General features: G+C 40.7%; 1 protein-coding gene across 4 annotated transcripts in view; it reads left to right on the forward strand.

Annotated features, from left to right (window-relative positions):
- Nucleotides 1-24035, forward strand: part of DISC1 (DISC1 scaffold protein) — a 207745-nt gene that overhangs the window by 39136 nt on the left and 144574 nt on the right. For all 4 annotated transcript variants that reach the window (XM_056343825.1, XM_056343823.1, XM_056343826.1 and 1 more), the window contains 2 exons: nt 20323-20473; nt 23765-23894. In XM_056343825.1, coding sequence (XP_056199800.1) covers nt 20323-20473; nt 23765-23894 — 281 coding nt within the window. The remainder of the gene's footprint in view (nt 1-20322; nt 20474-23764; nt 23895-24035) is intronic.

The following is a 24035-nucleotide window of genomic DNA, read 5'->3' on the forward strand; positions in this document are numbered from 1 at the left end:
TGCCTCCTGGTGTAAACAAACAGGAGTTATTCAGAAACAGTGTGGGCAGCAAAGTAGCTGAGCTGTATTTGACTTACTTTCTTCTCTTGTGGCACACTTATTTGTTAAATGCAGGAAAGAAATAGTTCTTTATGTAAAAAAAAAAAAAAAGTGAAATTAAGGGTTTTTTTTTTTTTTGCTTGTTGAATGTCCTGAAAAATGCTGCTTTTTCTCAGATGAGGGGAAAAAAATAATTCGATTCCTACCCAAACCAGAGCTCAGTTATGCGATGGCTATAGGAGGCACAGGTCATGTAAGGGCTGGAGTCATTTGGGGGATAGCACAGCAGGCCTGGTTCTTATGGACAGGCATCCCCTGGGTTGTAGCTTTAAGGAAGCAAACTTGGGCTTTGACTTCAACAAGCCTGTGGCGAGAGGTTTCTTGTGCCTCCGTGCATGCTTCTATGGGGACCGTGCTATTAGTGGTGTCAGCCACGTTTCCTGGTCTCCCTTGTGTGCAAGCAACAGTGTTGTGTCTCCTGTCTCTGGAGTCAGAGGCCAAGTGCGCCTCACATGCTGTGCCTGCTTTAATTTGTCTAGAAGCCCCTTTTCACTGCTTTAATTTTATAGGGTATAATTGCTTAATAGAAACTTCCTTGCAGAGTGCCTCTAATGTCATTCATAGTGAATGCTGTTAAAAGCAACTAATAACGAACTGAATGGTTGCCTACAGAATCAATTTTTATTTCAGAAGTTGGGAGGGATGGAAAATGATTGCTCCAGAGAAGCTTACCCTCCTTGCTCCTGAAAGCTTTCCTGTCTCTCCCTTTCCTAAGGGGCAGCCTTTCCTCTATTTCTGTTGGGAGAGTGAACTTTTGTGCTCCCAGTTCTCTGCTCTGGAGTTCAACATGCTGCCTGGCCTTCTCTGCACTTACCCAAGTTATTTCTTTCTGTAACAAGTGTGGGCAGATCAGTGGCTTGTGTCCCTTCCTCGCTGCTGGAGCTGGGATCCTAAAAGCTGGGGATGTACTTAGGCAAGATAGAAGTGATTGATTTTTTTTTTTTAATTTCTTTCATCTAAGAGAGATGCCTGTGGGGTTCATTTTTCTTTGTAGGAAGATCTAGGCAGTTGTTGTTTGGATGGTTGGGTGTTCAGGTATGTATAGTTGATGCCTTTTAGTTCTAAGGATTGTCATCTTTTTCACGCTTGTTTGTATGATCTTTATTTCTTTTCCTTCATCCATTACAAAGATACACTGTATGTCTGCCTAAAATTACCAAGGTCCATTTTGAATATTCAAGATTTATCTGTCGTGTAATGCAACAGTACACGTTTTTCCTAGTATCTCCAGTGCCTACCTAAAAGAGCTATTGCTAAATGTGACCTGCGATGCAGGATTTCTTGAAGTACCCTTGGGAAAGCAAAGAAAGCATTTATACAGCCCTGGTAGACAACCAGAAAGGCTACCTATACCAAAGTACACTGGATAACCTTTGGAAAAATCAAAAAACCAGTATGAAATACTAGACTCTTTTTTTCAATTCTCATCTGCAGGCCAATTGACTCTTGGACAGCTGGAGGTCTTTTTTGAAGTGATGTATAGTGCACAAACCTATCATCTCAGCTTCCAAGCAAGCAGACAGAATATACCGGGGCGAGCTAAAGGTCACAAAAATACCAATCGCATCCTCTATGCAAAGATGTTTAAAGCAACAACCTGAACCAACTTGCAGAGGAGAGATACAGAGAAGCTGGATCATCTTTGATGTTAATATTCTGCTCAGCTAAGATTAACTAACTGCCACAGATTTCTTTTGAAGGTTAGGATGAAGCTGTGGCAATGCTTATTTCTAGTCAGAGAATGTTCTTCTTGGGAGCTCAGGGTAAGGTCAGAAAGTTGAGTGTTTGATCACTGCCAGCTCTCACGAAACTTGTGACTGTCCTGCTTCCTTCTATCAGTGAGGAGGCCTCTTGGGCCTCAAATACCTGTTTAAGAAACATCTTGGGGTACGTTTAGCAGTATTGTGATATGTTCAGTGCCGTACTGCCTGTGCATGGTCTCTGTGCAGGTGATGCTCTTGTCGTGCTTGTTTTTCAGTCATTATTTAAGCAGCCTCTTTCTTCCTTATTGCTCAGCTGCTTCCAAGCATAGGCAGCTGCTTGCTACTGAAATCTGTGGAAATGACCGTAATGAGAAAAGGAGTATTAATTACCAGGATAATCCCAGTGGGAAGTACGGATCTGTCGGAACTGCTATTCCCAGGTGGATTTTGTTCTCTGGAGTTTTGCACTTGTTCATTCAGAAATACACTGCTTGGGGTTGCTTCCTGGCAGCGGGGCTAACAAATGGCTATTTCTTTACTGCCTTAACTTTGGCCATGAAGAGTTGCCAGGGCTCCTACCGTGCAAATTCAGCTCCAGCAGATGCTGTTTTAAAAAAAATGAAGATTTCCAGTCTTTCAGGCATGGGAACTGTGTGCGAAGGAGAGTGCATCCTGCAGGCACGGGATGGTATGAAGAACTTCAGTGACTGCAAGGCAGGGAGTTTGCTTTCCTGTGTCTCCTACTGGGTTAAACTTGCCCTTTGCTGTCTTGGTCTGTTGGGAGTGAGAGAACAGGATTGCACTTCTGGCTCCCTCTTTGCCTGTACCTTTTGTCCTTGGTCTTGCCGAAGCTTCCTGTTTTGGAAGAACAGTGGGATTGGTGTTTTTTTGGCTTTGGTATTTTTTTTATTTCCTGAAGAGGAAATATTTACATTGAATCATATACGTCTTGCTGCTTTTTTTTCCCCCCTCAAGAGATGTTGAATGATGCATTAAATATCTGACCTCAAGTACTCTGCTTTTCTTCTAGCTTTCTTGATTCTTCCTGTTCTTTCTCTGCCTTGCTGCACGCTGCCTGCTGTCATCTGTTGCATTTTCTGCCGTACTTTCTACTGTAGCTGGCAACATTTGCACCTTCTTAATAATTTCCATCACTGTTCTTTTCTTGCCTTCTTCCTCTGTTTCTATTAGTCCTGTGCAGTCACTCTTCCTGCCCCCAATATCTCCAGGGAATTCCCAGGCTACCTTTAGCATTAGGAGTGGAGCACCTGTATTGAGCTATCCTGGGGTATTGCCCATGGATGTGGCTCCTGAAGCTCACATAAATCTCCGTTTCTTCCTTTCCAAGTTATTGCCTGGAGCTAAAGCTGCTGCTGGTCTGATTGCTTCCATAGTCCTGATGTGACTGCAGGCGTGCTGGCAGCCTGTGGGTCTGGGGTTCAGCTGGAATGGCCCCTTGCTCTAACCACACTGGCTGAGCTTCGCACTCTGCCCTGGTGAGAACCTCGTGGCCAGCCACCAACAAGGTTTTGATCCCGTTCCAGTCCTTTTTGCCAGAATTTTAGGAAGTCTGTACTCGTTTCACAGCTAGGGTTCATTGTTAATGGATTTAGGTAAATAAGCTAAAGTCTTGGTTATATGTGAAGAAAATAAAGCCAAGCTAGGAAAGCATAAGAAGCTGTGGTGCTAGAGGATGTCTTAATATCTAAATATCTTAATCTTTTCTTTAGAAAATAAGTAATTTAATGTTAAATATAAGGACAGATGATTGTTTTGTTCCCAAAGGAAGATTTGTGAAACTGGATGCAGTGACCCCGAATGTCTGAATTGGATGAGAGATAATCTTGCTACTTAAAAAAGATTTTATTTCTAGCTTTTTAGGAGTTTTATGTTAATTCTCTTGACTAATAACAGTGGAGGAAGAAGCTGAATATAAGTTTGAATGATGACAGCGCAAATTTTGCAGCATCAGGGAAAATTTCTGTAGAGTTTGTTTGAAAAAATAAAAAAGGCTTTTGATCATCAGTGAAGCTCAGTAACAGGTATAATGTTACTGACAATGTAATTTGTACAGAGGGAGTTATTCTATGCAAGTTTTCTAAAAGAACATCATTCAGACCTTTACTTTCTTTGAAACTATGCAAAAACTTTGTTGCATTTTTGATTATACTCTTTCATGTATTTGACACAAAATGTTGTACCTGATTGCACTGTCTGCTTAAACCTGTTTTAAAAAGTATTTCTGGAAAAGGTTTTGGAAACAGCACAACGGAGTTTTGTTTGAGGGTTTATTTCTTAATGTTCAAGCGTAATTGCGTTAAGTATAAGGTATGTCAGCCTGGTAATTCCTGGAACCTGTTGAAGAGATCCATAGGATTTCCCGGCACCAGAACCATGTGCAGCATTCCAGAGGCTGGCAGGCTGCCCCCGTAGGCCTTTCTCTCCATCCTTTGAAATGTTGAAACATCCACTTGTCACTGCTGCAGGCAGGATTCTGTGCTGGCTGGACCTGAGTCTGATCTAGTCTGGCAATTCTTGTCGCTTCAAGACTGTTTTTGTTTCTTCTGCTGGTGTAATATGCTCATGTTTTGTTGTATGTACTTATGTGCTGCTGGATTGTGCTTGGAAAGGTATAAGGTATTGTCTGTAAACTTTTCTTTCTAGTCCTTTATAAAAAAAAAAAAAAAACCAACAAAAAAACCAACCAAACAAAAACCCAAACAAAAAACCCCCCAAAAATCCCCACAAAAAAACCCCAAACCAACAAAACAAAAACCCCAACAAAACAAAAAAAACTCCAAACATTTTTCTCCTGCAACTTAGGCTTGTGTAACCACTCCAGCCAGCAAATAGGCTGTGCACCTGAGAATCCCACTGACTCCAGTGGATGTAAGGTTCTTTATATTTAGATTATGTTTTTTTAAGCTTTCGTGCCTTCAGGTAGGAGACAGCTGGCCATGGGCAAATTTTATTTACACAGTAATGCATCTATTTGATGAGGTTTCCAAGTAAACATAAATAGCATTCTCCAGAACGGGGTCGGGGGGGAATATACTGTGTTAATGCAGTTAGAGTTAAAGCATCCACATCTAAGAGGCATTCCTCAAACAGTGCTTCGTTAACCTAAAAGACTCTAAAATGATATTTCCTGTCCTGTTACTGAACAACTAGAAGACAGAGATCTTTGGGACTAATTTTGTTTTCTTCTGCATGTGCTTTACTGCAGCTGCTTGCAGCCTAACAGTGTGATCCTGCCATCATTCATGGTGCTTATCACTGAAGAAACTGTTTTGGCTTTCTAAGGTTGATGGTGGTGTTACTGAGTATCTTTGGATAACTACTTGAATTTGGCACACTCAGGAAACGTGCCAGAGGGTGAAACGAGCATCATTCCCATTCTTGCATGTGGCAGTGAAGAGGTCTGTGAAGAATGTCACCTGTCCCTTGGCCAGCTTCCAGTTCCCCTTCCCCGTGGAAATGAAAACATATGAAAGGAGCTATATGTTACTATGCTATGCCCCCCCCCCCCTTTTTTTTTTTTAAAAAAAATGGGGCAATAATGCTTTGAAAGATAGGTATGTGGCTTCAGATACCTATACTGTGTCTCTTACAATACTTACTGACAGGGTGGCCTGGTTATGTTGTTGATGATGTTGTTTCCATTAATCTGATTCTGGAGGCATTCAGGTGATCAATGTTTATTTTGTGTCTTAGGGACAGAGTTGCAGCTGTTTCTGGTTAACTTTTTATTGTTTCTTCTTGGTTTAGTCTAAAGGTTGCTTAGGACGCATACAGTTTTTGGTTGTATACAACCGGCATGTGGGAAATCTAGTAAGACCTAAGCAACTTTGCAGCAAATCCAGAAGCCCGGTGCTTACAATCAGTGTTGATTGCACGCTATGGTGAGAAAGGTCCTGGGGTTTCTTTGTTTTTAGAGTCCAGAGTATAAAGTATTACTATTGCTCTTCCCAGTAACTGCAAAATTTCTTTCAAATTTACTTGGATGATACGGCTTCTGAATCTCACGTGTAGTGTTCAAATTTTAATCTTTCATTAATAATGGAAACTATACGGAGTTGTACCTGAATTGTGCTAGGATTGACGTAGTGAGACGAGGTGAACCTGAACATCTTCCTTCCCCTGCTCGTCCATCATTGCACAACAGAACCCAGGCTTCCTTGGGTGATGAGGGTCACACATCTGCATAAGTCAGGTGGTTGTTGACTTAACCTTAGGATTTCAGCTCCAACGTTAAAGTGGCTTAATGCTAACTTCTGTATTTGTATATGCTAATTTTATATTTTACAACACAGTCATGTTTCAAATAATAGAGTGATACTTTGTGATGAGAAAGAGAATTAATTATTATACTGGGATAGGGAGCTGAAAGGATAAGGAAAAAAAACCCAACAAAAACATATTTCCTTTTGTGTGTTTTTTGTTGTGTGGTTTTTTTTTTTTTAAGACTATGTGATCATATTTGCTTTTTGCTACTTTAACTGTAGGCAAGCTACTTTGGTCTGCTTCAGATGAGCTGTCCCTGAAATGGGTATGTTGTGACTTGCCATGCTAAAGTCTTCGGAGTTTTAATTGAAGACTGTAAAGCCCACTGAGCTCCTCCTATCATGACTGGAGCTTCGGAGTTGTAAGGTTTAACTGTCAATAAATGCTGACATTTGTTATTAATAAATTCTGTTTTTATGGAAAAGTTTTCCTCGTGTAACTTTATGTATTATAATTATTGTACTTCTGAAAGCTGCAGATCCTGTAGGTTAAGCTGTTCTCTTTAGACTGTATAGGCTGCAAGAAAGTGACAGTAATATTTGTCTTGGGGAAAAAAATGAAGGACCTGAATTGCTTTTTTTTCTCTGTCATGTAGATTACAACAAAGTTATTTTCTGTAGTAGCAATTACTGGATGGAGTGACCTTTACCAATTTATGACATTGATGTAGTGGAAGGGACATTTTTTTCCACTTGACCTTTATGCAATGTGTCGGCTTGTCCTGTAGCACCAAATGAGTTGCAGTTGACAGGTTTGATGGAATGCTAACTTGACAGGAGCTTATTGTTTGGAAGAAGATATGTGTTGAAATGAGGAGCCTCTAGTAAATAACATGATAAAAGTTGTTTAAATATCTTCCATCACTAAGGAACAATTTGCTTAGAAACAGCTGCTGCCCAAACTACAATTTGAACACTGGTTAACTGAGGTTCTAGCAAAAGTCATCAGTGGTATTTCAGAGTAAAATCTAGTGGTTTAACTTTTCTTTTCTTTTTGTTGTTCTGTAAGCAAGTAACAACGGTTTCCTGTATTTTAACCTTGCTTCTTGTATTAGCACCTCTGTAAAAGGAAGAGGAATAGGAGTCAGGTAAACAGTTTTCAGTATATGACAAAGAGGACTCATCTCCCAAGAGGATGGGAGGGGGTGTGTGTGTGTATGTATGCGCACACGCTCCACCCAAAAGTGTACATACATACATATGTGTGTGTGTATGAGTAGCTTCTTTGATTACTTATTAAGGTATTAAAGAAATAACGGTCAGACATGATTCTGGGAAGAGGGAAGATCTGGTTGTGGGGAGGAACGGGGAGCTATGAGCACACACTAGGGTGAGGGCAGATAGAGAACGGGAAAGGAGGGCCAGGCCATCCCTGCCCCGCTGCTGGAGCCAGGAGGCGCAGAGGTCAGCTTCTCTTCAGATCTGTTCAAATAAAGCAAGGAGAGAGGATTATGCTTTTTGAGGAGAAATTTAAAAGCAAACAACAAAAGTGGGTTATTTCAAGTGTTTTGTTATAATCCAGTATTGCTTTCTGCCCTGCTTGAAGGTTCTGATACTTCCTGTAAATAAAATAATTCCACTTACAAAATGGATAAGACAGAGTTCTAGTGGAACCCAGCACCTATCTGAGGCTATTCAAGTAATAAATTATCATGGCTTTTTAAAACTACCGAGCAGCAGGACTGATAAAAGAGCAGCAAATACCATCTGTCTGATCTACATATTTTACTGCATTTCTTCTCAAGCTGTCCAGTTGAGGTAAAGTAAAAAGGAGTTGAGTGGCTGTGGGAGGGGAAAACAGCTCAGCTATCTCAGCTATCTTCTGTTGCATTTGCAGGAGGTACTTGCAAGGGGTGGGGTTGGGGGTGGGTGGGAAATGCTCATAGAGATTGCTGTTCAGGCACATTAATGCAATCCTTCCTTGTTATTTCAAAGATAATCTGCTCAATTTCAATAGAAGGGGATGCTGCTGAACAGAATCAAGGTGAGAGGCTACCATATTTTGCTATGGTAGAACAGGTTTGTTGGGTGTACTGGCATAGAGTGAAATTCATAGCAAGATTCAGTACTGAAGCAATACTGTTTAACTGTGACTCATGAAGAAAGTAGAGATTAGTTGTGAAGCTGTACGCTAGTAACTTATTTCTTGCAGTGTTCTCACGTGCAGTTAACATGCTACAGAAGATAGGCTTTAGTGGCTTAAATGCATTTATTTTATGTGCTTGCAGATGTGTAGGAAGCTCAGCTGCAGGGCTGGAAGTAGAGCCTGCATTTGGTGAGCTGCAAGTCTGGGGTCTACACTAGGATCAAACTTGAAAGGGGTCCTGTCTTCTGTATGTGGTGGGTTCATATAAAATGGCAAATCCCTTGTCCTTTCTGGAGCACCTGCTTTTCTGAACCCTTTCTGGAGAGCATGGCGATAGCAAACCCCTCTCCCTGAGCTTGGTTTCTACCAGGTGCTCCTGCCCTTAGCTCTACAGGCCAAGTCCCACCAGAGTCCCACTCTTGCTCCTCTTTCCTCTTCCCTTCTGGCTCAGATTCTCACCAGGCTCTCAGTCAGTGCAGATATTGGTCTGGCAGCTTTAATTTCCAGCCTGCGGAGGCTCTGATGAGCAGGTAGAGAGGCTGCTGGAGGCCCTGAAACTTCAGGGGCTCAGGCTGGAAGAAGGCAGGGAGCCCGTATATCAAATTTTAAAGTCTTGTAGCTTGATGCGTGGAGACCAGTGAAGGTGCCTTGGCATTGCTGCACCCCACTCGGGTTGGACGTGTGAGAGGCTCTTCTGTGGATCAGCATGCGGGAGGAGGTCGGGCTTCTTCACAGTGGCTGTCGTTGGGTGGGCTCTGCAGTTCCTGTGCGAACGCAGTCCAGCCAAGCTTCTGACTGCATTTGGCGGTATATGGGATGTTGTCTTATTCATAACTGCTTTGCTGAAAGGGGACCGAAGCAGAATTCAAGGGCTGTGGAACCTGCTTAGGGAGCCTTTTGGTCTTCTCCCCCCTGACCTCTGCCGATATCCTCTGCCCTGTGTGCTTGAGGGGCAATTCTTACACCTGAAACTGCCAGGAGCTCTGAGCTGGGACAGTGGGAACAGCTGCAGAGGCAGATTAAAAGAATATAATAAATGTGAAAAAGAGTGTATGTAAAAGGGAGGAAGGTAGGGCAACAATGATTTTTTTTTTTTTTTTTTTTTTTAAATAAAAGACTCCAGGATATCCCTTCTGTTCAAATAGGAAAGAGATGCTGGGCTTTATCTGCTTTTGAAATTCGAAAATTAAGAGGTGGCTGCAGGAGTTAGTAGTCTTTTATAGGGAACACAGTCCTGTAAAAGAACAAAAGGGCACCAACTTTTAAGAAAAGGTCAAATTATGAAAGGGATAATACAAGGTTTCTTATGCAAGAAGCAGTTCAGATTGTGTAATTACAGCAATCCTTTTATCTGAAGATCTCACACAGGTGTTAATTAAACCTAATGAGGCCCCTGTGGCACAATTGTTACTGTCTACATTTTTACAGACGGAGGACCTAGAAGCTGAAAGAAATGGGGTTATTTGTCCGAGATCATGTAGCAGCACTGTAGAATTGGTGCTCATGAGAGAATACACAGAGTGTGACTTGAAGTCACCTGGCACAGCTATGGGCAGAACCTTTTCCATGAAACCATGCTGTATATCCCTACTGTCTTCACTCCCCGCCCCCCCCCCCCCCCCCCCGCAAAAAAAAAAAAAAAAAGTAGGTACATGCAGATGCAGAAAAAGAAACCATAGATTAAGAAAAATCATTCTTTCTAGATGGACTGTCTTGGTTAAGCCTGTAACTGTTCCTGGTATTTTTTCTGTTTAATTTTTTTCTAACGCTATGCTTAGGATTTGCAGGTTCCTGTGATATGCTGGCTAGCATTCAGTGTTTTGAGAACCTTATGGGAATTAGCAATAAGGAAAATATATCTACATTGGTGAGGTTTTGTATGTTAATTCTTTCATGTGTTCATGTCAATCTTTCCAGTGCAGAGCAGACATTGTTTTGTGAGCTCCCTACAGGGAAATCAAACAACTCTTGCCGTTGTTTTTCTTCCTATACTCTTGAGCTGTTAATTCCACAAGAAATTCTGTAAAAGTACTGGTGGATGGATGGGGATGGGGAAACAGCATTTTGAGATCGTCTTACGGTGCTTTGTTTGTAGGATGTTGGACTTTTGAGCAAGTCATTTAAGCTTCTTGTCTGTTTCTGACCATACCCTATATAATGTGGGTGGCTGCCTGCCTTGAATTTAGTTATTTTATTCTTTTTCCCTGGCAGTAGAATGTGGGCAGCTCCAAGACAAAGCTTGTCAAAATTGCCACCCTTGTTATCTCTGGAAGCCTCCATAATGGGCTGAACGTGGTGGACTCTACCACTGCCATGATGCATTGGTGTGGATCTGTTTCAGAGAAGTGGTACTCCTGAGTTGTGCGGTCTATTGGCACACTGTTGTCCTACTGTGCAGACTGGATCATTTAGAAATGATATGATATAAATATCATATATAAAATAAATGAAAAGATATAAAAAAACACCACTGTGTTGTGGTGGTCTCAAGTGTTTCAAGGCGTTCCCCACGAGCAGAACGCACAGCTACTGTTCCATGGGAAGCGTGGTGTATCTGCTCATCTTCCATAACAGAGACCTGCAGACCATGAAAGGAAAAGTAGCAAACAAAAGGGATTTTTAGAGTAATAACCTGCTGGACTTTTTTGTTTTTGTTTTTCAATGGCCTAAATGAACAGGTTTACAGCTTTTACATTTGATATTATTTTTTTCTCCCTTGCAGGGCTGTAGGATCCAGCTACAGTTGTCACTGCCCAAAATTATTTAAATTGTTTTGTGTTTACCCTATGTATGCTTCGCTACCGAAAGCAGTCTTGGGAAAGCATGGTAGTTACAGGAACATGCAGGAGCTTAGTATTTGTATTTGTATTTGTATAAGTAAGCCAAATAAATGTGTAGGTCAAATAAAATAAAGCTTTTTAGTTGTCTGCTTTGTGTCTCAGTGTCCCGCCAAAAGTTAACTTCATTCTAACCTTTGGTTGCAGTCCGGAGTGTAGTGGGGGAAATGGGAGTCTCTATATCTGGCAGTGTAATTCAAAGTCCAGCAGAAATCTAGGAGGAACTCAAATCACTTTTGGGAGAGAAGAAGCATCTGAAGAAGCAGATGCTAACTAGAGTTGGTGGGAAGGGAAGAGGGTGAAGGAGCAGCAGCAGGGTAGGGGGAAGGTGGGGTGTAAGGGCACCTGTGAGTTGCTGAGGAGAAGGGAATTGGATGGGGAGGGCAGGAAATAACTCACCAGATATTAACAGCCAGCAGCTCTGCTGTGTTTAACTTATTTGCTTTGCTATTGAGTTTGGATTCCTTGAGCTGGTGGAAATTATTGGATTGACTAGATATAGGAATTTTTTTACAATGAGGGTGGTGAAACTGGTGCTGGACCAGGTTGCCCAGGGAGGTTGTAGATGCCCCACCTCTGGAAACATTTGAGGTCAGGTTGAAGTAGGCTCTGAGCAACCTGATCTAGGTGAAGATGTCTCTGCTCAATGCAGGAGGGTTGGACTAGATGATCTTTACAAGTCCCTCCCAACCCAAACCATTCTGCGTGTCTGTGAAATTTTAAAATTTGTGGATTGATTTTGACTTACAGCAGGCAAAATAGTCCGAGAATAAATTGCAAATATTGTAAACTGTTCTCCCTTATTGCTTGCTTTCTTAGAATATGACTTTTCCTGGATGAAATAGAACAGCGCAATTTCTGGGTGCTGGAACAGTGATTATGGTGGAATCTGGAAAAGTGGCTAGACTGAACTATACCAGCATCTTTAGTAGTTTTTAAACAATTTTTGGTTTTGCGTCTACTGATCCAGGGTGCTTGGGAAGGGTATCAGCTGAATTCAAGGGTGAAGTTTTAATTCTTGAAGGGCATTGGGGATAAGGGAGGAACAGTGGAAGAGGAAATTAGATGTATATAGTTGAGATCAGGTAGGCTACTAAATGTGAGAGTGGAGACCTGGAATACAATAAAACATTGAACACTATTGTAGGAACTCGTGAAGGGGAGCAAGAGAGGAAGAAAAAAATTTTAAAATCTGGTGGTTTTTTTTTTGTTTTTTTGTTTTTTTTTTTAACCAAAAGCAAAATTCTTGTGTCCAGGTATTCATCCATAATGAATGGATGTACTGTTTTCAGCTCTGTTACCACAAAGGCTTCCTTTATCTTATCCCTCCCCTCTTGTTTCTAGAGCAAAACTTCAGGTTTCCTTGTGGAATTCCTCATTGCAGTTTTCAGAGCCATTGGTTTGGAGTTGTGTGCACTTATATTCCCTTTATAGTTTTGTGTAATATCTATTCTATAACAAAGAATATTTGATGCCTTTCTATCAGCATGTCTCGCCACAGAAGGAAGATAATATTGTCTAATTGCATTTTGGTTTTGGTGGTGCAAATCTGTAGCTGTTGGCTTAAGCAGAACAGCAAGCAAATTTCTTCACATATTATAGTCCTTGGGGAACATTGCACAATTTAATATACACCACACTTCAAAATCTGTGCTGTTTTCTTTCAGACTTTAACTTAAAGCAGCTCTGCACCTACTCAGTGGTGTTTCTTAGCCTAGACTTTGTGCTGCTTTGTTGTGCATTTTTACAGCACTGCTTTTTAAAAAAATGAAGATAAACCCTTGCGGAACACTACTTATATTATCTATGCTAGTTTTGTACTTCTATCACAAAAAAAAAATATCTTTCAAACAGTGTGCTCTAGGATGGTATTCTCAATATATTTAGGTTAGGCAGTAACAAAGGAGCCTTTGTTTGACAGCTGGAACAAAGCACTTTAGGTTCACAATATGTGCTTAAATAGAAGCTTGGTACCAAAAAATTCCAACATAATCGGATTGTCTCTAGTCATAAAATTCTTGATATAAGAGCCCAGATATAATCAGATTTTTAAAATTTCTTGTTAGAGTATTTAGAACTTGCTTTGTAAAAATGACTGGTATATCACAATACAATGCAATTAGTTGTGGAGTATTGCATTGTTTCATTTATTTGTGAACTTATTTCAGTTAATGTACTGGCCTGTCTTCTAATCAACGCATGGCATTTATTCAGAGGCAGTGAAGAAAGGCAGATGTTGGTTTAGAGATTCCTGGAGCAAGGAAAGGGGCGTAGTGAACTGGGATTGAATCATCCGCAGTGGACATTAATATACAGCTGACATTTGTTCATGTATGTGAGCTGTGCTGATTGGAAACCTTTACCAAAGCTCTTCCTCTACTATCTCCAGTAAAAGAAAGAGCTGTATTGTAAGCCAAGGAGCATTGCATTGATTTCTGCTAGCTTCCTTGTCTTGTGGGATCTTTTTAAGAGTAGAATTTAATTCACAATAGGCATCTATGCCATTGTGCTGCATAGCCTTGCTTTTTTAAAAATGCAGATTCAGCCTGGAATCAGCAGTACATGTTTTTCTTTATTTCTGTACAATTTCATATGTAGTGACAGTACTGTCAGCACTGCTTACAGAGTAATGTTGATATCAAATAAAGTGCACCAGCAATCAGCTTGTTTTTTCCTTTAATGTATCTTTTGATGTTACTGTAAATTATTTTTATTGTAAAGTCTATATTGGAAATGTGGGCATTTCAGTGGTTTTGTTAGAAACTTGATGTTTATGAATGACTATGAAAAGCGAAGAGTCAACAGGGCACTGTTCCTTTTGTATTGTGAATTGATTAAACAGAAATGATGTCTCCAAAAAAACACCTACACATTAAAAGTCTGGTGGTGGTTGAAGGAATTTACAGATGCAGCAAATCTGAAGATAAGGACTATGTGGGATAGACACTGTATGGATTGTACCTTCTATTTTTGTGCATTGACAAAGAGAAGGGGTTGCCACATACAGAAAACTGTCCACTATTTTAGCAACTGTTATGCACATCAGGCACTTTAAAAAATGTAATTACTCTGCATTTAAAGAAATTATGAAAGTGTTTAGTTTATGCTGTAGTGAAAAATACTTAGGAGGCTCTTACTATTAAAAACTTCGCTATCAAAAATACTGTAAAAACTTAAATGTTTTTCAGAAGTCTTATATTAAGAGAAATAGAGATTAAGCTGCCTCTAGTACACTGAAATTATTATACATAATTTTCACCTGTATTGTACATCTGATGCTTTGTCCTCAGTCTCTTTTGCTGTCATTTGTTTTGTTGATTGTAAATCTTTCGCAGTAGGATTTTATTTTTTTTTGTTCTTTTGCTCTTGTCTGAGCTTAATACAGTTGGAGCCTCCAGTGGCAAATAACTACTTTGCTTGCAGGATGGTCATGTTACAGGGAATTGTAATGTAGGTTTATCCCCGTAGTCATGGTGTGACTTAAACTCAGCCCTGAAAGAACAGCTGTGAGGATAGTTCAGCCTACATCATTGCGAGGTGATAAGGAGAAGGAAACATAGGAAAGCAATTTTTTTCTAATGTTGGCCAAGTAATTAATCACCAAAGTCAGGACTGATGTTTCCTGCCAGGCTCTCACCTCTCTCCTTTCCCAGAGATGTGCTGCAAGAACCTTTCTGGCTTATGTGGCTTCTTGCTCATCTTCCTGCTGATGTTGAAAGTAACTGTATCTACACCCTCAGAAAACCCACAGAGTCCTACTGCTTGTGGCCATAAATTGTTGCTCCGTTTAACTGTTACTGCTAAGAGACAGAGAACGTGTTGCAGATCTGCGTGGCAATCTGTCAGCAGTGTTGCTACTACTGATGTTCTACAAAATCGGGGCACTGCTCAAAGTTTCTGCTGAAAGTCTACGCTAGGCTTGTACTAGAGCCTTTTGGGTGAGCAAGTTTCATATACAGCATGGACGTTTCCGCGTTAAGATGTATACTGTAGGTTGGAAACTTGGTGACGTGCTTTGGGGGAACATTTGTCAAACCTCTGAAGAATGTAGCTTTTTGTTTAAAGCCTAAATGAGCGCTCTTACATGCAATATGGGGGGGTGGGTGGGTGGGAGATCAGATCTGCCAGTGTGTCAAGCTTTTTTTAATAAAAAAGTGTAACAGCTAAAACATGTCTGTTCTTGGTTGTTTGGTTGGGTTGTTTTAGCTTCCAGACTTCCCAGCTGTGCTGCAACACTGACATTCAGTACATTACATTCGGAAATGTTATATATGTTTTAAGGAAGCAGCAATTTCCTGGCTTGTACCTGGTATGGACTGGTGGTGGTGGTGGGAATGCAGAGCTTGCTGGGAGGCAGACAGCCTGCTTGAGCAGTCCTTGTCAGAAATCCTTCAGACATTGTTCTCCATTGCTCCTCTCACAGGAGCTATTCAGAGTACCAGGTCTCCTTCCCTTTCCTCCCCTGCCCAATTTGTGTACTGGTGTCTTGCTAGGAAAGAAAAAGGAGTGGAGAGATGGTAGACAGCTGATGTTGCCTGCAGCAGGGGAAGCTTGTAGCATCAAATGTGACATCATGTCATCGCTGTGTTGGCTACTCTGATGCCTTGTGTCTGGCTGGGAACGCAGGAGACCTATTTTTTTGTACTTGTCAGGTTACTAGTCTTTTAACTTTAAATTGCACAGGAATCAGAGGACACCATGGATCTAGCATCTCAGCAAGGTAGGGTAACGCAGGAATTATAGAAGGGTTTGTTGCCTGTAGTAAGAGTGCCAAATAACTGAGGAATACACACAAAACAAAGAATTATGGAGCTGTAGCGTACTCTACAGATTTTTGGCCCTCCCGATTTAGGGTGAATTCTGTAGCAGTTGCTTCTGACTCCAGAGGATGTTCAGCAGCCAGGAGTTTGGTTTGCTCAGCTATTCTTCAAGGTAGTCTTGATAGTTCAGGAGCACAGCTGGAATGCTGAATTTCACAAAATTGTCCTTTTGGTTGGAGTGGAAAAAAATAAGTGGTAGGTGAGTGGAGTAATTTCACTTGTATTTTGTTCTAGCCTTTTATGAACTGAACGTGAATGGTTGGTTGTGGTACCCAGGGGTTTATAGCCTTGCCTGGAAAGCTTTAGCTTCTGCTTACTGGCTTTTCCAGGAGCTACTTTTTCCACTGGCTGCTGGGAGTATTGTAAGGACCCTGGCCCATTGAGCATTTTAGTTTGGATTAGGTGTGCAAGCCTTTGAAGGGAATCTCCCAGTTGTTCTGTTTACTGTGCTTTGCTTTGCAGTGTAGAGCAGTCTTGGGGGTGCATGGGCTGGTTTTTGTTCAGGTGGAGTAAAGTCTGAAGATGTGCTCTACAGGTGTGCCAGAGGGGCTCCAACTACCAACTGGCCTTCGACTGCACTAAATCTAGAAGTAAGACCCTCTGAACTGCAAATGTTGGGGCCTCGGTACTGAACTGTTTTACTCCACAGATGTGCACCTTTTAGTCCATGTAGTGGGGTGGGCACAGCTCTGGGGTACAGCTGCTGCTCCTGTCACTTCAGTGGGCTCTCCCAGGGTCTGCCCCCAGCCCCACACCTTTTGGAGCCAGCCTTGCCTGCATGTGCAGTTTGACTCTGCACTGGATTTATTCTGCTGGCTTCCATATGCAGGGTTGAATGGAAGGTAGGAAATGTTTTGCTCTGTACCAGTGACCTGACCATGACAGGAGGAAGTGAGGGAAAGGGGGAGTTGTTTACAGGTTTCTGGAGCAGGACCAAATGACTTTCACTAGCTGAAGAAACACTTTCTTAATGTCCAGCAATTTGTAGAATATCTTGATTGATCATCTTCCCACCTATCAGCAAAGAACAGACATAAATAAACATAAATATATGTAATACGTAGCTAATGAGACTGTGACAATTTTCTTAAGTTTTTTAAAAATGATGATGAATAGTTCTGATAAAGTTGAACCTTGCCATCAAGGGGATAAAGCCAAATATCAGAATATGTGGATGTTCTCATATACTTGATTAAAATTACGTAAATTGCTTCTTTTGTTCAAAGCTGTTACAAAACACGGTCTTTGGAGACAATGCAGTTCTCTGGCTGCTAACTGAGAACAGTAGTTGGTCAGCATCTTCCAGGCCTGTGCTCTGGGTTGACTTTAAATTGAGTGGGATGTCTGAAGTGTACCAGGCAGTAATGGATCGGGATGGACAGCAATTTAAGGGTTAATTTTTGCTGTTTGCACTGAAGTAGAAGCTTTTTCTAGGGTGTCTGTGGGACTGCTGCAAGGCAGCAAGCTAGCAACAGAACACAGTGAAATAAAAAGCTGGTAAAGAGAATTAAGTCTTATTCCAAATGCTTGTCTGTAAAACAGTATATATTGAATACATTAAAGTTCCTTCATTTAAGAACTTCATCAAAGTGGAGGGGTTACTTTTTGCATGCAAGCTGTGTTTTAAATGACTTGCGTTGATGTGAAGTATGGGACAGAGCAACAACATATTAAGCCTTTGTGTGTGGTGGAGGTATCTGAGTGCCTGTGGTTTCTTTTGGTGTTTCAGTCTGTTGGTGAGCTGTGGGATTCTGTGAAGGTCTTTTCTCTGTTGCGGTAACATGCTTAAAAGACTAAAATGAAGACAAAAGAAGGTGGTCTCCCTGAGTCTGATGGCTTACAAATAGCAAAGGCCGCCTGCATCTGCTATTTGGCTGAAAAATCCTGGAAAATCTGGTGTGGAGGGATCTCAGGAGAAGACAGTTGATCTTGCTGGCCTCGGTCTTAAAAACTATGCTGGAGCTATTCCTGAGCGATGTTCATCTGACCTGAAAACCAACGTTGGTGACTTCCTCTGTCCCAAGCAGTTCGGTTTAGTGCTTTACTATATCTAATGTTTTTTCTTGTGTCCTTTGGCTCAACTCAGTTTTTTTGCTGAGGACTCAAATTGTGAGAAGAAGTGAAAAGCCCTGTTTTACCATTTTTTTTTTTTTTTTTTTTGCAGCACATAATAGCACAGAAAATTACTCCCCTCACTCCTTACCTCCACTAGATCGAAGAACCCTGTGCATTGCCCTCTTTTTCACACGTCCTATTTGCTAGACTTCTGATCACTTCCATTACTTCTGCTTAATCCAGATCTCTGGTGAGCTGCAGGGCTGAAAGCTGGACTGAATTGAGCCTTATTTGCACGGTTCCCTGCTCTGCAGCTGGCACTGAGGTGCCTGGATCTCTTCCTTTCCAGAAGAGCCCCAAAGCAGCGTGCAGCAGTGTTCAGCTCCATGCTGCTGGAGTCTCTTGAGACGTAACCCTAAACTGCAATGCTGAAAGGATTAAAAAAATCATTTGGTGCTGAGAGATAACAAGCGGATATGGGCAGCAATAGCACTTATAAAATGCCAGTGGAACAAATTATTTAGAAACGTCTGTTAGTAGAAACTAATTGAATACTGTGTAGCGGGATGCAGCCAAGGATTAATGAGAGAGGGAATGAATAGGCATGTGGATCCTCTCATCTGTTTTCCTTCCCAAAATAGCCTGTTTCTAGGGCCAGGATGGGTAGGACTAGAACGCTGAAACAATTGGACGCACAAACACCGTGTGAGCATAATTACGTTGAAGAAAAATGACAGTGTCGTTAAATGGGTGTAGAGGGCTGCTGCGACTCCCGCGTGGGTAACGCAGGAAGCCTGATGGTGAATGGCTTGAGAAAAAGGAGGTGTTTCCACTCGTTCAGGTGTTATGTGGTCACTGGTCGCAATCCAGCCCTTACTCTTCTGGTCGTAACAGTGGTATTTCTGACTGCATTTGGAATTCCACACGAAATGCAAATGCTGATATGTTTTTCTGGTCAAAGTATGGGCTCAGGAATCTCACCTGGGCCCAAATTCCAGTCTCCTTGTGGTGATCAGGATAGGGAAAATGTCTTCAGCTCTGCTCCCTGGGAAACATGCCACAGATGTAGTTCACCTCTGCTGCTGGAAAGGTGTTTCTCCTTTGCAGGAGGAGCATGGTTGTTGGCGGAAGGGCTGGACCCTGCAGTAACTTGGATGATGATCATTTCAGCTAGAGCCTTCTGGCAGCATTTTGCACCCTAATAATAGCAAAACCATGAGTTTAACTGCCCTAGAACAGTCTGTTGGCCTAGGGAGAAGATCTAGTCTCATTAGTTCATTCTGTGTCTTTATTCCACCCCATCGGCACAGAAGCAGAAGGGAAATCAGTACTAATGATAGATTATTGTAAAACTGGATCACTTCACTAAACCAGAAAATGTAAACAACCCCTCTTCTTAAAACCCCTCAGAGGATAAAGAAAGCAATAAGCAGTAAAAAGCATGCACAGATGGATGTTCTGATAGTAACACGTTGTATTGAAAATGTTGGAAGGGAAGGAATGCTAATCATGCAGAATTGTAGGCAGCGAGGTCAGGAGGAAAGCACTGTTCTGTAAAGGTTTTCCATTTGTGGGCTAGCTCAATATATCCTCGAAGGCATTCTGGCTTGGGCCAGCCAAGCTTGTTACCTGTCACGTATGTGATTTTGCTAGTATACTGGCACTATAGAGAATACATGTACTGAAATAATAATTAAAAATGGAACTGTGTTCCTTTGTTTTCAACACAGGGACATAAAATAACTAACTTACAGAGAGAAGAATTCAAGAAATGTGTAGGTATTATGTTATGGTAGAGTCAAAGCAATCTCTTAAGAACCATTGTTGTTTTTGTTTAAATTTGAAAGTAAATATTTTTGTTGGATGATAAAGTAAGCATAACTTGGGAGAGCCTGGCATAAGTTAATTGTTAAATTGCTGTAATTCCATGTGCATCTTCTGATGAAATATATTGTTGAGATACCATGTGTATGTGTTCATTTCTTGACCTAATAACAATACAATTTTTTTAAACAGGTTAGACTTCAAATGTGTAATTGCCATCTAAGATTGTTTTAAAAGTGGAGCAGTGAAGAGTAGGAGTTTTCTTAGAATTGAATTCAGAGCTGTTACTCTAGGAAAAAAGCACAGATGATAACTTTGAGCCAATTCTTTGGAGCCTTACCAAATTAAAACTCTGTGAAAGTTCTGGGAAGCTGGCAGTTTTGTCCTTGTCATAGAAGAAAGTAGCTTAGCATCCTGGTTATCTGATGTTTTCCATTGTAGTCTTAGTAATTCATCCTTGAGCAAAACAGACCAATATATTTTACCAAAGAGGGAAGAACTGTCTGTGAGGTGGTCTTTACTTTTTGTTGATTGACCTTTTTTCTTCTTCAGGTAAAATGGAACCTTTTTGTTACTGCTAATTAACTTTTTTTTTCCCCCAAATTTGATTTCTAGCTGATAAATTTAGACGGAAACTGGAAGAACTGGAGAAAGAGAAAAATTCTTTAAAGTTTCAGCTTCCTTCAAGACATCCTTCAGTTAGGAGTTTTTTGGATAGGTTTGTTACCCAAGTTCAAGCAGCATTGCGCTGGGCTGCCGATCATCAGTAAGTTTGTTGATTTCTTATTATGTAAAATGGTACTTCTGTTTTTTTCAAAATGCAGACTACAATTTATGAATAATATTAATAAAAAGTTTTAAAGACCATTTAACATATCAATATAGAATTTGTTTGTGAAAATCCCCCCTGTCCCCCCACCTTTTTTCTTTCTGCTATTCTTTCAGGACAACACTGAAAAACAGTGATCACAAACTGGTGTATTAAATGGAACTTATCTCACTGATGTTGAGTGGGAATGGAATTGAATCCTTGACACAGCAGCTTGAGCATACAACAGCAAGGCAGCTTGAGCAATGGTTCCCTGTGGAGTTAATTCTGATGCTCTTTTCCAGGCAATGAAAAGATATATTTAAATATAAAGTAAAAACAGATTTATTTTTGATATGAATAGATCTTCGGGAGCTTCCTTTTATGCATCACTTGTTAGGTGGCAGTAATGTACTCAGCATTGTACAAAGTCACAGAAATAAATTCTCAACCTTCTCTTGAAGGGATAACAACTTCAAAGACTGGGGGAATGCAAGATGTGTTGGATGACCCAAGGGAGGTAGTTAGTTTAGGAAGAAAACGTTGTCTCAATTTCTAGGTCTGTCTTCAGCTATGCTGTGGTTACTGTTGTTAGAAGAAAGAGGATTCTTTGTAGATATTGGAAGCTATTCTCAAATGCAGTAACACAAATGAAAGAAGGAAAACCTGTTTTCTGGCAGCTTGTACGTAAAAAGGCTGCAGTGTGCTAGTCAGTACGTTTGGGTGTAATTTTTTAGACATGAAAATTGGATAAAATCAGTACAGATAATAGGATTTTATTGCAGAGTTTGAAACTTTTAAGGGTACTTTTAGCCTCTATTTATAGTATTTAGTAATGAGGCAGGTTTAAAACAAACTGCCCTCCCTCAGAGCTGTCTCTTCCTACCTTCTAAAGCCCTAAGAAGCCATTTTACCATTCCTTGAAGATTAGGATACAGCATTCTATATTTTGTCATTAAGATGTGTTTGATTTATGCCTTAATTTGTAACGATAACTTTTGCTTTAGAGGTGGTGTTGTCTTTGGTGTCATAGAAATTGAGTCACTAAAGCATCCTTGAAATACATAGTCTGCTTAATTTTTTTTCCTATATGTGTAGATAATCTATTTTTTATATAATATATATACTTTTGTGAAAGTGTTCCTGTTCTTTGGATGATAGTATCTGCAACTCTGCACAGGTCTGAGAGCAGTGTACTCTTCAGTGTCACATGAATATACTCTTCATTTTTCTGCCTTGTGCACACGCCTTTCTTTGTGTTTGAGTTTGACTGTTGTTGTGATGCCCTTTCTTTTCCTGGCTTGATTCTTGTAGCCTTTTACACTGCTTTATCTGTGGTCTGACTCTCTTGTTGACGTAGCAAACATACCCTTTGTCTTCAATACTGGTGTTTAAAATTTTTCTGCTTCCAACAGTATTTTTAGATAGTACAGGGTGGAAAACATGAGCATTTCTTCAAGGAAAATTTGTAGGCTTCAGTTTTATTTTAGTTTCCAATTTCAATTGGAACAAAACCAGTATACCCAAGATTTCTTTTTTCACCTGGAAAACTGAAAAGATGATCAGACTAGCCCCAGAAGACCAGATCATTGCAGTTTTACTGGAGTTAAGACAGTCTCATCTTTTTGCAAATAAAGAACTTTTGAAACGAAAAGTGTGTATGGCAGGTAGTTTAATACGTAATAGTGAAATTCATGCCCCAGTTTGGTTTTATTTGTTTATTTGAGATCAGATTTTAGGTGAGCGCATTCGGTGTTGACACAGGATATTGGGGGCAGGTGGTAGGAGCCCAGGGTTGGTTATGTTTAGCTTAGGAACAATGCCGTGTATGTGCGAGCACCTAGGTTTGGTGAGATCAGAGATCTTATTTCTGTTTCCTCAGTACCAAGAAGGCAGACGTACATGGGGATTTCAGAGGAGCTTCTGAGAATAACCTATGTCTGTTGTGGAATGTTTCCGAAATCTTGATGGGCCACTCAGAAATTTCTATTGCATACAGCTGTTGGAGAGGTGCAGCTCTGGCTAAAAGCGGCTTCAGAGCTGCTGAGAAGTGTGGTCTGTTGGAGCCACAGCAATCTATAATGATTGTAAGGCACATACACAGTGATGGCCTAGCACCTCATAATATGGATGTCTCTTTGATCTGTTTTTTTGTTACAAAAATATGGTTGCACTGTCATTATGTCTATTTTGTTTAAATATTAATGCCATTTATTTTAGTACCAGGGTTTTATTTTGCTTTTTCAGTACGTTCTTCAGCCCACAGAGAGGGATGCATGTCTTCTGACGGTCCTGCAGAAGAGACTGGAACCTCTTGTTCCACACGCTTGTTAAACAGCTGTGCATGAGATCATAATTGTGTGATTAATCATGCTTAAACCAGACTTGCGATGCATGTTTTGTATGTGGCATGGAATTATTTGCTTTGCAAGATTACAATGAGAAGTCATGCTTCAAAAACAGTCTTTGTTTTAAACAAGATATTGAAATGCATCTCTGCCCTTTATGTGGAAATGCATGCGCTTGTCTCTAGAGGTGAACACAGAAATACAATTGGCCTTGCAAGCATGCGTGCCTCTATGCAGGAATGTGCAAGACAAAATAGGTTTGCGTTGCTTGTAGGTGCATTTTGAGAGGCTGATTATAGACTTGACACTTAATGCACTGGTTGCCTTGGGGTCCAATCATGCAAAGATTTTACAGCTGAGGGTTGTACTGACCACTGTGAGGATTCCCGCTGACTGTGATTTTGAAAGAACTCGCTGTGCAAAAGAAAAGTAAAATTTGGCATCATGGAGCAAACACTCCAGATGATCTCTAATGTAGTCTCCAAAAGCTGACAGAAGCTGCAAAAATGGCTTTGGCAAGTTTCTAAACTTCTGTCTAAGAGAGATTTTTCTCTATATTGATAGAAATTACATGCCTTAGTTTTGTCTCTTTCAAGGCAGTGATGGATAAATTTCTGAAATATGAAAAAGCTGGGGGAAGCCTGAAGCTATACAAGTTTTCCTTTTTCCTTCTTCAGCGTGTTGTAAAAACAGTGTAAATGTTTGAGATAATAAAGGAAGATATGCCAAGGAAAAATCTCTTGTTCTCTAACTGTATCTGCTTAAAATGTAATCATTCTGGTGATGGTATGTTATGACTCTGAAGGTAACATGTAGTATTCTGTTCTATTTAATCTTTGAGATGTCGATACCTGGTGCTAGTGCTGATTTTTAGCTTTTGTAATTTTTTTTTTTTTCAAAGGGTTAGACATGAAGAAACCCAGCTTTGGCATGAAAACGAGCATAAACTTTTGAGGTCCACTTACCAGGAGAGGATGCAGTTTTTGGCCACAAAACGAAACCAACTTTTTCAAGAAAAGAAATGGTTACAGGTAACAGGACTGCAAAGTTGTCCATAAGAACCAGTGCTGTGTAGCGAAAAAGCTTGTAAGCTGTCACACAGATTTAAATAAATTTATTGTAATAGTGACTTTGCTTCTGTGCAGCAATTAGAGCCTTGGCTGTGGTCCAGT

The sequence above is a fragment of the Falco biarmicus genome, chromosome 6 (assembly GCF_023638135.1).
Source record: "Falco biarmicus isolate bFalBia1 chromosome 6, bFalBia1.pri, whole genome shotgun sequence".
Taxonomy (NCBI): domain Eukaryota; kingdom Metazoa; phylum Chordata; class Aves; order Falconiformes; family Falconidae; genus Falco; species Falco biarmicus.